Here is a 12,252-nt window from a genome sequence, read left to right on the forward strand (position 1 = left end):
TTATCTGACAAAGTCCAGACGATGCCCAGTAAGACCCAGAGTCCCTCTGGTCAAAACCAGAGTGAAGCATATAATGTATATAATATGCAGCCACACTCGTCAGGGTTCCTTCAAAAAATATATTTTTTATTATTCTGATACACAGTGATAAATGACAGAAGAGTTAAGAAAAAGTTTTTTATCCAAGCGACTTCTTAACGTTTCGACCCGAGCCCGGGTCTTTCTTTTCCTTTAAAACTACACATGAAGCAAGCTACTCCCTCAACCTGCCCATAAATATGTAGGATCGGCTCTCAAAAATGTTTTTCTATATTCAAATATAAAAATAAGATTCTCAGCGAAAGTTTCTGCCCCCTTCAGCTATTTCCTTTCAGAGGGGGACACAGTATTTGTCTCATTACAATATTATGTATTCCATCACAAGCCAGTATAAATAAAATATATCATCACAGCCATCAAAATTTAGTGTTTTATTTGTTCTTCATTTTTTTTCAATATGACAATAATTATAAAAATGACAAACAATATAATAACATAAATAATAATTTCAACAAATAAATACAATACAAAAATATTATAACCTTTTACCTTTTATAAATACAGCTATAAATAACAAAAAAAACTTCTTCATTGAGTTATACTTATTTCTTCTCTGACTGAGAATTAAAGCTTCATGAAAGTGTTCCAGGAGTTTAAAAAAAAAAAAAATAATAATAAAATACTGCTTCTTTCCTGACTACAGGTTGTGTCTGGTATTGCAGTTTTCCTCTATTGTAGAGAAAGTGACTGAGCTGCAATACCACACATGACCTGTAGGTAGATGTGGCGCCGTTTAATTTTTTTTTTTTATAAATAAAAACCAGGCATGTTTTTTCACACCTTACCTCTTTGGTAGAACAGATTCTGTTTCTACTGAAGAAAACCTCAGAACTTCTGAAGGATACCTTGAACAGCCGTGGGACATGCAGTCATGGAGACTCGAACATATCCATGTTTAAGTACACCGAAGACACTCGGTTAGCGCCCGAGCATGCTAAGATAACACCTCATCAGAGCATAGTCCCTCATCACTAATATGCCATTAGGTTTCAGCTTTCCCGCCATCAGATCCAAGAGTTCCCCATCAGCTGTAATAATATGGTAGCGCACTGCTTCTGCGAGAAGTGCATGAAAGGGAGGGCGTTGTACTGACTGGTTTTTCTGTTGCTGCCAATGTTATAGAGACACTTAGGAAAGTTCACCATGTCCCTCTTGACATGGATGTGGAGGTGCAGATGTGACCATGATTTGGGGAAATGTTGGAGGAGTTATCGCGCTCTGTACATGGTACATACGAGTGAGCGGCTGCATCTCACACTAAACTTGGCGTCAGTCTGAACTCTCTGATGAAGACGTCGCTCGATGGCCTTAGATGTAATTTCGCTCCCTCATTTTGAGAGGTGCTTAAATAATGTCCAGGGACGACCGCCGATTCAAAGGTATTGTTGTGACTGTCGATTTTTCTGTAGTAGAAGATGAAGGGTAACAAGTCATCATCTGCTTTTGATTTTATGTCTTCAACTTCCTGAGATAAACAGATGAAATAAAAAAAAAATTAAATCAGATTCTGAGGATTTCACTTATCATACATTCATAGTTATAAGGTTGAAGGTAGACTTAAATCCATCGAGTTCAACCTATAGCCTATAGTGGTGATCCAGAGGAAGGCAAAACCCCCATGGGGCAGACACTAATAGCTCCATATTAGGGGGAAAAATCCTTCCAGACTCCATACATACTCCAGACTAGGTCCCTGGATCACCGCCCCATAACAGAATCTAGTGCCCATAACTTGTAATAATATATTTGTCAAGAAAGACATCCAGGAATGCCTTGAATTATAGTAGTGAATCAACCATTACAACATCCTGTAACAAAGAGTTCCATAGTCTCACTGCTCTTACAGTAAGGAATTCATAGTCTCACTGCTCTTACAGTAAAGAATCCATAGTCTCACTGCTCTTACAGTATAGAATCCATAGTCTCACTGCTCTTACAGTAAAGAATCCATAGTCTCACTGCTCTTACAGTATAGAATCCATAATCTCACTGCTCTTACAGTAAAGAATCCATAGTCTCACTGCTCTTACAGTAAAGAATCCATAGTCTCACTGCTCTTACAGTATAGAATCCATAGTCTCACTGCTCTTACAGTAAAGAATCCATAGTCTCACTGCTCTTACAGTATAGAATCCATAGTCTCACTGCTCTTACAGTAAGGAATTCATAGTCTCACTGCTCTTACAGTAAAGAATCCATAGTCTCACTGCTCTTACAGTATAGAATCCAGTCTCACTGCTCTTACAGTAAAGAATCCATAGTCTCACTGCTCTTACAGAAAAGAATCCGTAGTCTCACTGCTCTTACAGTATAGAATCCATAGTCTCACTGCTCTTACAGTAAATAATCCATAGTCTCACTGCTCTTACAGTAAATAATCCATAATCTCTCTGCTCTTACAGTAAAGAATCCATAATCTCTCTGCTCTTACAGTAAAGAATCCATAGTCTCACTGCTCTTACAGTATAGAATCCATAGTCTCACTGCTCTTACAGTATAGAATCCATAGTCTCACTGCTCTTACAGTAAAGAATCCATAGTCTCACTGCTCTTACAGTATAGAATCCATAGTCTCACTGCTCGTACAGTAAAGAATCCATAGTCTCACTGCTCTTACAGTATAGAATCCATAGTCTCACTGCTCTTACAGTAAAGAATCCATAGTCTCACTGCTCTTACAGTATAGAATCCATAGTCTCACTGCTCTTTCAGTAAAGAATCCATAGTCTCACTGCTCTTACAGAAAATAATCCGTAGTCTCACTGCTCTTACAGTATAGAATCCATAGTCTCACTGCTCTTACAGTAAAGAATCCATAGTCTCACTGCTCTTACAGTAAAGAATCCATAATCTCTCTGCTCTTACAGTAAAGTGTCTGTGATTCTAATTAAACCTAAGAGGATGCCCCCTTGTCCAGGCCTAGGTGTAAAAGTATCACTATAAAGATCTCTGTACCGTCCCGTAATGAATGTATTTGTATATTGTAATATGATCGCCCTTAAGCCTTTGTTTTTCCGCTCTTCTCTGCACCCGCTCTAGGTCAGCTGTATCCTTCATATACACCGGTGACGTGTATTGTGGATCTAAAAGCTAAATGACGCACTGTGAACTATGTAGTAAAAACACTAGTGCTCACCATACTATCAAAGTAACGCGCCATTCCAAAAAGTGTCTTAAAATAGCGTGCTGCATTATAGAGGCTCAGTGCGCTGAACTCACACACTGAGCTTCAGGTGAGTTTTTTTATGCTGCGTATTTTCAAAAAAAATGCAAGTAACGTATTTTACTTAATGGGTCCAGAAATCATCAACTGTATAGTGGCCATCGACAGGTACTGCACATCCACCACCACCAATAGGGTGTGGATGCGCAGTACCGGATGCGGCCACTATTCCATCAACGGAGATGTGCTGTGCCACTCCCCAACTGACAGACAATAACAGGAACAGCCGATTGTCAGCGGTACTGGGTGCTGCACCTCCACCGATCAGACATGGATGACCCGGACAACCCCTTTAACAATTGGTGCAGGCAGTTGGAGTTGTGTCCTGGCACACTGTCCAATCAGAGCTCACAGGACCAGTCTATTGACATCGGGAAGGATAATACTTAAATGTCAATTCATACATTTTTGGGAGGAATAACAAATAATTAAAAAAAGCATAATCTAGGGTTATAAGAAAAAAGGAGGTGATGTTTTATGGAGAAATGGTGACCGGTACTCTCTGAAGAGGAACATCCTTATTTTTTAGGTTCTGGTACTCACCGTGAGACTGAGCGCCCCATTTGTGGTCCCGTCTTCTGTAGTGCAGCATAAGTAGAGTTTGGAGCCTACAATCCCCAATGCGACGGGCAGGTTGTCCTTATCAGGTTTTGCTTCAAAGTAAGCGTCCACCTTTATTATTACTGCAAAGAAATGCATTACTCCATTATTATGTTACAGACACAGAATAAAAGATTATTTTGACCTCTGATTAGGCAGAAGATTCAGCTGTCTCTCCAGACTGCCCAAACACATGCGCCCTCAGCCTTAACCAGCACGTGTTTTTATAAAGTGGGGTCAGAGAAAGCTGCTGCCAGACAAGTTTGGCAGGGGCTTTTCTTTTGAATAATAAAAGGATCAGGCATTAAGATACAGATTACCTGATCCTTAGCTATACCAACATTATCAGGAGGCCCCCATACACGTTTAGCTAAAAGTGGCCAAAAGTCCATGCATGTGTACGGGTCCATATGTGGCACCCATAGATATCTGTGCGCCCTCATAGTCTCTGTGCTATATTATACAGCTATTCTCCCCTACAGACAATAAAGCTTTACAGCTTTCCTCTAAATGTTAAAACATGGCTGCGGGGAGAAGATATGGACATTTGCTGATAAAGTGACTTACTCTTGTAATCTCTGGTTTGCATGGTCATTCTAGACCAGTAACGTAGCTACCAACCGGTTACAGGATGCGGTTGCCCTGACCCCACGCTCTGAGGGGCCCATCCAGAGCTAAGGTCAGGCCAGGCGGCCGCTATGGGGCCAGTGAGTCAGGGGCGCTGGCAATGGGCCCCCTGCCAGTCATCATAAGTTCAACTCTATCGGCATCCTTGATTCCGATAGAGTTGAAAGCAATGATGAAAGAGGGAGCCTCAGCTGACCCTCCATCCCCCATCATTCTTCTTCATCATCTGACGCTTCAGAGCAGCGGAAGCGATGATGTCACTACTTGGCGCCCGCTGAGATGTGTGGCACTTCAGAATGCTCGCTGCAAAAATTGGAGCAGTGAGGGAACGAGAAGGAGGGGTGAGCATTGTTTTTTTTTTTTTTTTTTTAAATCAGTGAGAACATTGTGACGGCCAGAATATTGTATAAAGGACTATGGGGAGTCCAGTATGCTGTATGGAGTACAATGGGGGTGTATTATACTGTATAGAGGACTATGGGGAATGTATTATACCTTGTGAAGGACTATGGGGTGCATTATACTCTATGGAGGACAATGGGCTGTGTATTATACTCTATGCAGGACTATGGGGAGTGCAGTATACTCTATGCAGGACTATGGGGAGTGCAGTATACTCTATGGAGGACAATGGGCTGTGCATTATACTCTATGCAGGACTACTATGGGGAGTGCAGTATACTCTATGCAGGACTATGGGGAGTGCAGTATACTCTATGCAGGACTATGGGGAGTGCAGTATACTCTATGGAGGACTATGGGGAGTGCAGTATACTCTATGGAGAACTATGGGGAGTGCAGTATACTCTATGGAGGACTATGGGGAGTGCAGTATACTCTATGCAGGACTATGGGGAGTGCAGTATACTCTATGCAGGACTACTATGGGGAGTGCAGTATACTCTATGGAGGACAATGGGCTGTGCATTATACTCTATGCAGGACTATGGGGAGTGCAGTATACTCTATGGAGGACTATGCGGAGTGCAGTATACTCTATGTAGGACTATGCGGAGTGCAGTATACTCTATGGAGGACTATGGGGAGTGCAGTATACTCTATGGAGGACTATGGGGAGTGCAGTATACTCTATGGAGGACTTTGGGAAGTGCATTATAGTCTATATAGGACTATGGAGAGTGCAGTATACTCTATGGAGGACTTTGGGAAGTGCATTATACTCTATATAGGACTATGGAGAGTGCAGTATACTCTATGGAGGACTTTGGGAAGTGCATTATACTCTATGTAGGACTATGGGGAGTGCAGTATACTCTATGGAGGACTATGGGGAGTGCAGTATACTATATGGAGAATGATGTGGAGCGCAGTATACTACATTGAGGACTATGGTGAGTGCATTATACTACATGGAAAGCTATGTGGGGGCTATTTTAATATTTGGAGGGCTATGTGGGAGCCTTCATACTGTAGTGAAGCAATTATACAGTGTGAAGGTTTGTTTGGGGTCCATAGTACTGTGTGGAGGACTGTGTGGAGCATTATACTGTATGTAGGGTTGTGTGGGGTTCACAGTTGGGTGATCATACTGTGTTTGGGTCACCATACTTTTCTGGGGGAGTTGTGATGATGGGTACAGCAGGGTAATCATACTGTGCGTGTGGGGGTGTCGTACTGTGTTTGTGGGGCACTTTTGTTGGCATCATACTTTATGATTGCAATAAAAGTATAATCTAGGGCTCCAGGAGTAGGAAAATGACTTTGTAAAGGCTGCAGAGTTGTGAGATGTGCTCTTCTGTAACCCCACTGAATATTAATTTTTTTTTTGGGGGGGGGCCCAGTTAGATCTTCTGCTACGGTGCCCCCTGATTTCTATGTACGCCCCTGAGTGCCACTCTCCATTCTGTAGGCTGTTGGTCTGTAGATCGCTTTAGTCCTGTGACCTACAGAACGGCAGGTCCAGTGCGAAGCGACGCGGTTAAGTCACCGCACCGTGACGCGCACAGAACGTGAGTCCCAGCGAGATCACATCACCGCATTCGTCACCGCATTAAAAATTGTGTTCGGGACATAAGACATACCTTCCAGCTGCACGTTCTCTCCTGCTAAAAACGAGGCCACAAGAGTGTTAGTGCCATTCATTTTCAAGGACTTCTGTTTAGAGTCTCGAATATTGTGCTGCGAGGATTTTACGTGTAGGAACCTCGTTCTAGGGGCAGCTGCAGTCTCAATCTTATTGATGGCAATGTTTTCTGTAAAGAGAGCAGGTTAACAATTAATTAATCTGCAGCTGACTGCTTGGCTGCTTTTATGTAACTTCATCTCGTCTATGTTATCACAAATTCAGATCCCGTCTCATCCATTTTCCATGCTTTATACTGCAGCTCTTCCTGCCTGTTTTGTACAAACGCCTGATAATTGTTCAGCTGCTGCACAACATCGTCTAGTGTTAAGATACCCCCAATAAAGACTAAGGCTATGTTCGCACACAGCGAGGTTTTTCTGTAGCCAAAACCTGCTCTTAGCAGTAAAGATGCTGCATTCAAAGCGCTGGTTTTTTTTCATTGTCTCGGTGGAGTTTTTGTTACTTTTTTTGCATTGTTTTGTTTAGGTGTACATTACATGCGTTCTTTATATACCTGTACTTTTTATTCACTAAAAAAACCTCTGCATTTTTTGCAGCATTTTTTACTTTCCCGTTGCTTACTATAAGTGAAAAATGCTTCGAAAAATTGACACACTGCAGTTCTCAAATTCAGACATGATATAAAATCTGTGCATGACACTCCTGAAATCTGATCGCTTTTGCTGATCCTGTAGAAAGCAGCTTTTAATTTGCATTAAAAACATGATGCAAAAATGCTGCATGCAAACATAGCCTAACAGGGCAATGGCGCAGGCCCTTGGGCTGTGCTCCCCCCCATTACACCGCAGGTGCTGGCTGTGTTACCCAGCTGACTCTCACCTCTAACTGCAGCAATGGAGTCAGATGGCAGCAGTTTAATCCCCTTAGATGCTGCCGTCAATATTGATTACAACATCTAAGCAGTAGGGGGGACCCTCTGTCACACCTTGGCTTTCCAGATCTGGTCATGGGTTGCAGGTGGGTTATTTTGGCAGCTGGGGACCTGCTCAAGCCCCTCTATCTTCCATGTTAGCACGTACATAACAAAATATACCAGTCTGTGTTGCTGCGGGGATCCGCTGCTCAGGAAACGAACATAGGCAAAAAGAGTCAAACTTTCCATTATCCCCACACATAGTTCTGGAGCTCCCATCTCCAGGCACACCCAACCCAATTGAGCCAGAAAGCTGTGTATTTATCCTCTGGACTCCACCCTGGGGTGGAGATATGGTGAACAGCCTCCCACCCACTCCACAGATGCTCAATCAACCTAGCCCTAAACATGACCGATTAACCCCACTCAGCATTTTCTAGGTTCATATCACTGAAGCTAACAACCTCAGTGACACATATCACCGTCCAGTACTTTGCCAGTGGCTTTGTTGCAAAACAAATTTATTATTTTAGTTTTTCAGGATAATCTTACCATTCACCAGGACTGGAGACAGCAGGTCTTCATCGTAGAAAAAGCGCTGGTTGGCTGACCTACCACCTTTCTTCAATTTCTTCACAATTGTAGAGAATGCTTTCACTTTCTTGAACAAATGCACTGAATTTTCTGGCTTTCCTGTGGACGTCTTTATTTTTGAAATGCAGCTTACCCGGCCTTCATGTCTGTATAAACACTTCTTGACCTGGGAATAAATTACATATTTGCATCTTCTTAATGATTTTAAAGTGGCCCTGTTAATTGTCTAAGATAAAGATAAGATAAACCATTATTTCTTATATTTAGGGACTCTATAGTGACAGGGTCTGTTCCGCAGGATTGGCGCATAGCAAATGTGGTGCCAATATTCAAAAAGGGCTCTAAAAGTGACCCTGGAAATTATAGGCCAGTAAGTCTAACCTCTATTGTTGGTAAAATATTTGAAGGGTTTCTGAGGGATGTTATTCTGGATTATCTCAATGAGAATAACTGTTTAACTCCATATCAGCATGGGTTTATGAGAAATCGCTCCTGTCAAACCAATCTAATCAGTTTTTATGAAGAGGTAAGCTATAGACTGGACCACGGTGAGTCATTGGACGTGGTATATCTCGATTTTTCCAAAGCGTTTGATACCGTGCCACACAAGAGGTTGGTACACAAAATGAGAATGCTTGGTCTGGGGGAAAATGTGTGTAAATGGGTTAGTAACTGGCTTAGTGATAGAAAGCAGAGGGTGGTTATAAATGGTATAGTCTCTAACTGGGTCGCTGTGACCAGTGGGGTACCGCAGGGGTCAGTATTGGGACCTGTTCTCTTCAACATATTCATTAATGATCTGGTAGAAGGTTTACACAGTAAAATATCGATATTTACAGATGATACAAAACTATGTAAAGCAGTTAATACAAGAGAAGATAGTATTCTGCTACAGATGGATCTGGATAAGTTGGAAACTTGGGCTGAAAGGTGGCAGATGAGGTTTAACAATGATAAATGTAAGGTTATACACATGGGAAGAAGGAATCAATATCACCATTACACACTGAACGGGAAACCACTGGGTAAATCTGACAGGGAGAAGGACTTGGGGATCCTAGTTAATGATAAACTTACCTGGAGCAGCCAGTGCCAGGCAGCAGCTGCCAAGGCAAACAGGATCATGGGGTGCATTAAAAGAGGTCTGGATACACATGATGAGAGCATTATACTGCCTCTGTACAAATCCCTAGTTAGACCGCACATGGAGTACTGTGTCCAGTTTTGGGCACCAGTGCTCAGGAAAGATATAATGGAACTAGAGAGAGTACAAAGGAGGGCAACAAAATTAATAAAGGGGATGGGAGATCTACAATACCCAGATAGATTAGCGAAATTAGGATTATTTAGTCTAGAAAAAAGACGACTGAGGGGCGATCTAATAACCATCTATAAGTATATAAGGGGACAATACAAATATCTCGCTGAGGATCTGTTTATACCAAGGAAGGTGACGGGCACAAGGGGGCATTCTTTGCGTCTGGAGAAGAGAAGGTTTTTCCACCAACATAGAAGAGGATTCTTTACTGTTAGGGCAGTGAGAATCTGGAATTGCTTGCCTGAGGAGGTGGTGATGGCGAACTCAGTCGAGGGGTTCAAGAGAGGCCTGGATGTCTTCCTGGAGCAGAACAATATTGTATCATACAATTATTAGGTTCTGTAGAAGGACGTAGATCTGGGGATTTATTATGATGGAATATAGGCTGAACTAGATGGACAAATGTCTTTTTTCGGCCTTACTAACTATGTTACTATGTTACTATGTCTATACAGGTCACTCCCACCATAAAGTTCCAGAGATATGGGCCTTTTATATAGTACTAATAGTTATGATCTTTTCCAAGGGGGTGTGGCTCACAGTTGGGTTTTCTGGGGACGTGTCTTTAGGCTAATTTGCATAATTATCCTTTGAGCAACGCCTCCTTGGTAAAAATCATAAAAAGGTATCATATTGAGTACACTAAGTAAAAAAGGACATATTTCTGGAATCGTATGGCAGCAATAAAAAACAAGTAAAAAAAACTGAATCCTCAGGAGCAAATGTAATAAATAAGAGCTCAAACTGCCCACTGTGACATCATTTATCTTATTAAACATGAATTATATAATCGTCAGGTGTCATTTACCTTCAGAATGTTGGGGACATCATTGGTATAAAATTCTTCTTCACTAAAGAAAACAAAAAAAAAGTGCAAAAGTTGGTTATAGAACAAAAGGAACAAGCATAATAATATAAATAGTAAAAATATATTATTACTGTAAAAAACTAATTTTAGCTGTAAAGGCACGAGCAGATTTATTAACGCGGCATTCAATGTATACATGTGAGAATTAGACAAGATGCATTCATCACGATGGATTGCACAGAATGATACATTTGCACACATTTTATACACTTTTGTCTAATTTTGCACCACCTCTTATTTAACTTACCTGAGATTTTTTTTGCGCCAACATTTAGGCACAGAGTGGCGACTTTTGAACCAGACTCCCATTAAGCCTCGTACTTTTGTAGAATAAGGTGCAAAAGTGTCTAAATCAGTTAATGATGGTCACGCATGGCATATGCGTAAGGATCCTGGCTCCATTCGGTCCACCTTTTATGTGCCACTTGTAACACTGATGACTTCTTATTCAGCAGGAGGGCCCCTGTAAGCACTGGGTCGGGGGGAGCCGCAGCCACCTCTGCACCTTCTTGGGTTACAATCCTGGCGTATATTAATCTGAATTTTGAGTAAATGTAAAATCTAGCATCTTTGTGCTATAATAACATTACATAATTACTCATTTCTTTGTCTAAGGCCTCATTCAGATGTCCGAATTTTTTTTTTGCTTACGAGAAAATCAAATTATTTATTCTGATTAGACTGGTCAGGGTTTGATCAGAGTTTGGCACAAGTGTCATTTTGATTTTCACGAATGATGACAAATTAAAAAAAAAAGGACAATTTGTCTACCTCCTCCATTCTGACAGTCCATGTAAATCGGACTGCACTCAGATGTAATATGAGTGCAGTCCATTTTTTTCACAGACCCATTGACTTGCATTGCCCATTTGTATCCGACTCCCGGATCACGGACATGTAATGAGTATAAAGGGACTTCTGTGGAATAGTTTCGCACTGTTGAAGATGTAGAGACGTGAATCCAGGCAAGATATCATGAAAGAATTGCGGTTTATTCGACGCGTTTCGAAGTTAAAATTACTTGTTCATCAGGAAATAATCGCATGTGGTTACTATTACTATTCCCCAGAAATCTCTCTATATTCAATCACACTGATCAGAGTTTGATCAGAGTGTGATGGGATTCTCTCTGGTGAGAGGATGGAGAAAAAATATTTCTCCATCTTCTCCATTGTGTCACTCCATCTTCTCCATTGTGTCAGTCCGTGAAAATTGGACCGCACTCAGATGTCATCCGAGTGCAGTTAAATGTTTTCAATAGACCCACTGAATCCGATAATCGTATCCAACTTGGACATACTGCGATTTATTTTCCCTCGGACCGAGAATAAAATCGGATATGTGCATGTCTCCCATAGAATAACAATGGACAAAACACTCAATGTTTTGTCGAATCGCCCTTGGACCGAAAATCAGGTGGTGTGCACAAGCCTTAGTATGATCTGAGTGGAGAAAGATCTAAAGTGTTACGTGGAAACCATCAACAAGCTACTGCTAGGGAACCTATTATAATTTGTTTTATGTGACCTTAATAGTTAATACCCCTAATAATGCAGTTTGGGAACACTTCAATATTACAACTATTTGGGTTAGATTTGGAGCGGAGATGACACAAACCATAACCAGATCTGTCAACAGCAGTTAACCTTGTTGATGGTTTCCAAAAAAGTGAAATGTAAGATGGCTCAAAAAAAAAAAAAAATCTGTATTACCTGATGTCCATAGGGAGATCGCATACATTTGGAACTTCTGCCATTTTTGTTTCTGTAGAGATAAAAAAAAAATGAGACAATGTTTGGTGCAGACAGCAGTGTGGAGAATGGGCAGAAGTGATGGATTACCTCTGTCAGCAGGAGACTAGTCCCAATGGAGATCTTATCTCCGGGTGGTGGAAATGTTATCAGCTTATGTGAGGAGTCCTGCCAGCTCCCCTTATAAGCATGCCAATATGAATATCTTACGT

At 41.4% G+C, this 12,252-nt stretch overlaps 1 protein-coding gene across 2 annotated transcripts; it reads right to left on the bottom strand.

Moving 5' to 3' along the window:
• Positions 1 to 586: 586 nt before the first annotated feature.
• Positions 587 to 12,252, bottom strand: LOC138674308 (interleukin-1 beta-like). Of its 2 annotated transcripts, XM_069762167.1 has the most exons (7): positions 12,131 to 12,224; positions 12,002 to 12,053; positions 10,230 to 10,272; positions 8,062 to 8,269; positions 6,592 to 6,762; positions 3,866 to 4,005; positions 587 to 1,564 (listed from the first exon to the last, which is right to left on the bottom strand). In XM_069762167.1, the coding sequence occupies exons 2-7, from the start codon at positions 12,043 to 12,045 to the stop codon at positions 1,352 to 1,354; spliced, it is 819 nt and encodes a 272-aa protein (XP_069618268.1). In that variant the 5' UTR covers positions 12,046 to 12,053; positions 12,131 to 12,224; the 3' UTR covers positions 587 to 1,351. The 2 variants fall into 2 exon arrangements, with proteins under 2 accessions (XP_069618268.1, XP_069618269.1); XM_069762168.1 differs by having other exon boundaries at positions 12,002 to 12,252.

The sequence above is a fragment of the Ranitomeya imitator genome, chromosome 4 (assembly GCF_032444005.1).
Source record: "Ranitomeya imitator isolate aRanImi1 chromosome 4, aRanImi1.pri, whole genome shotgun sequence".
Classification (NCBI taxonomy): domain Eukaryota; kingdom Metazoa; phylum Chordata; class Amphibia; order Anura; family Dendrobatidae; genus Ranitomeya; species Ranitomeya imitator.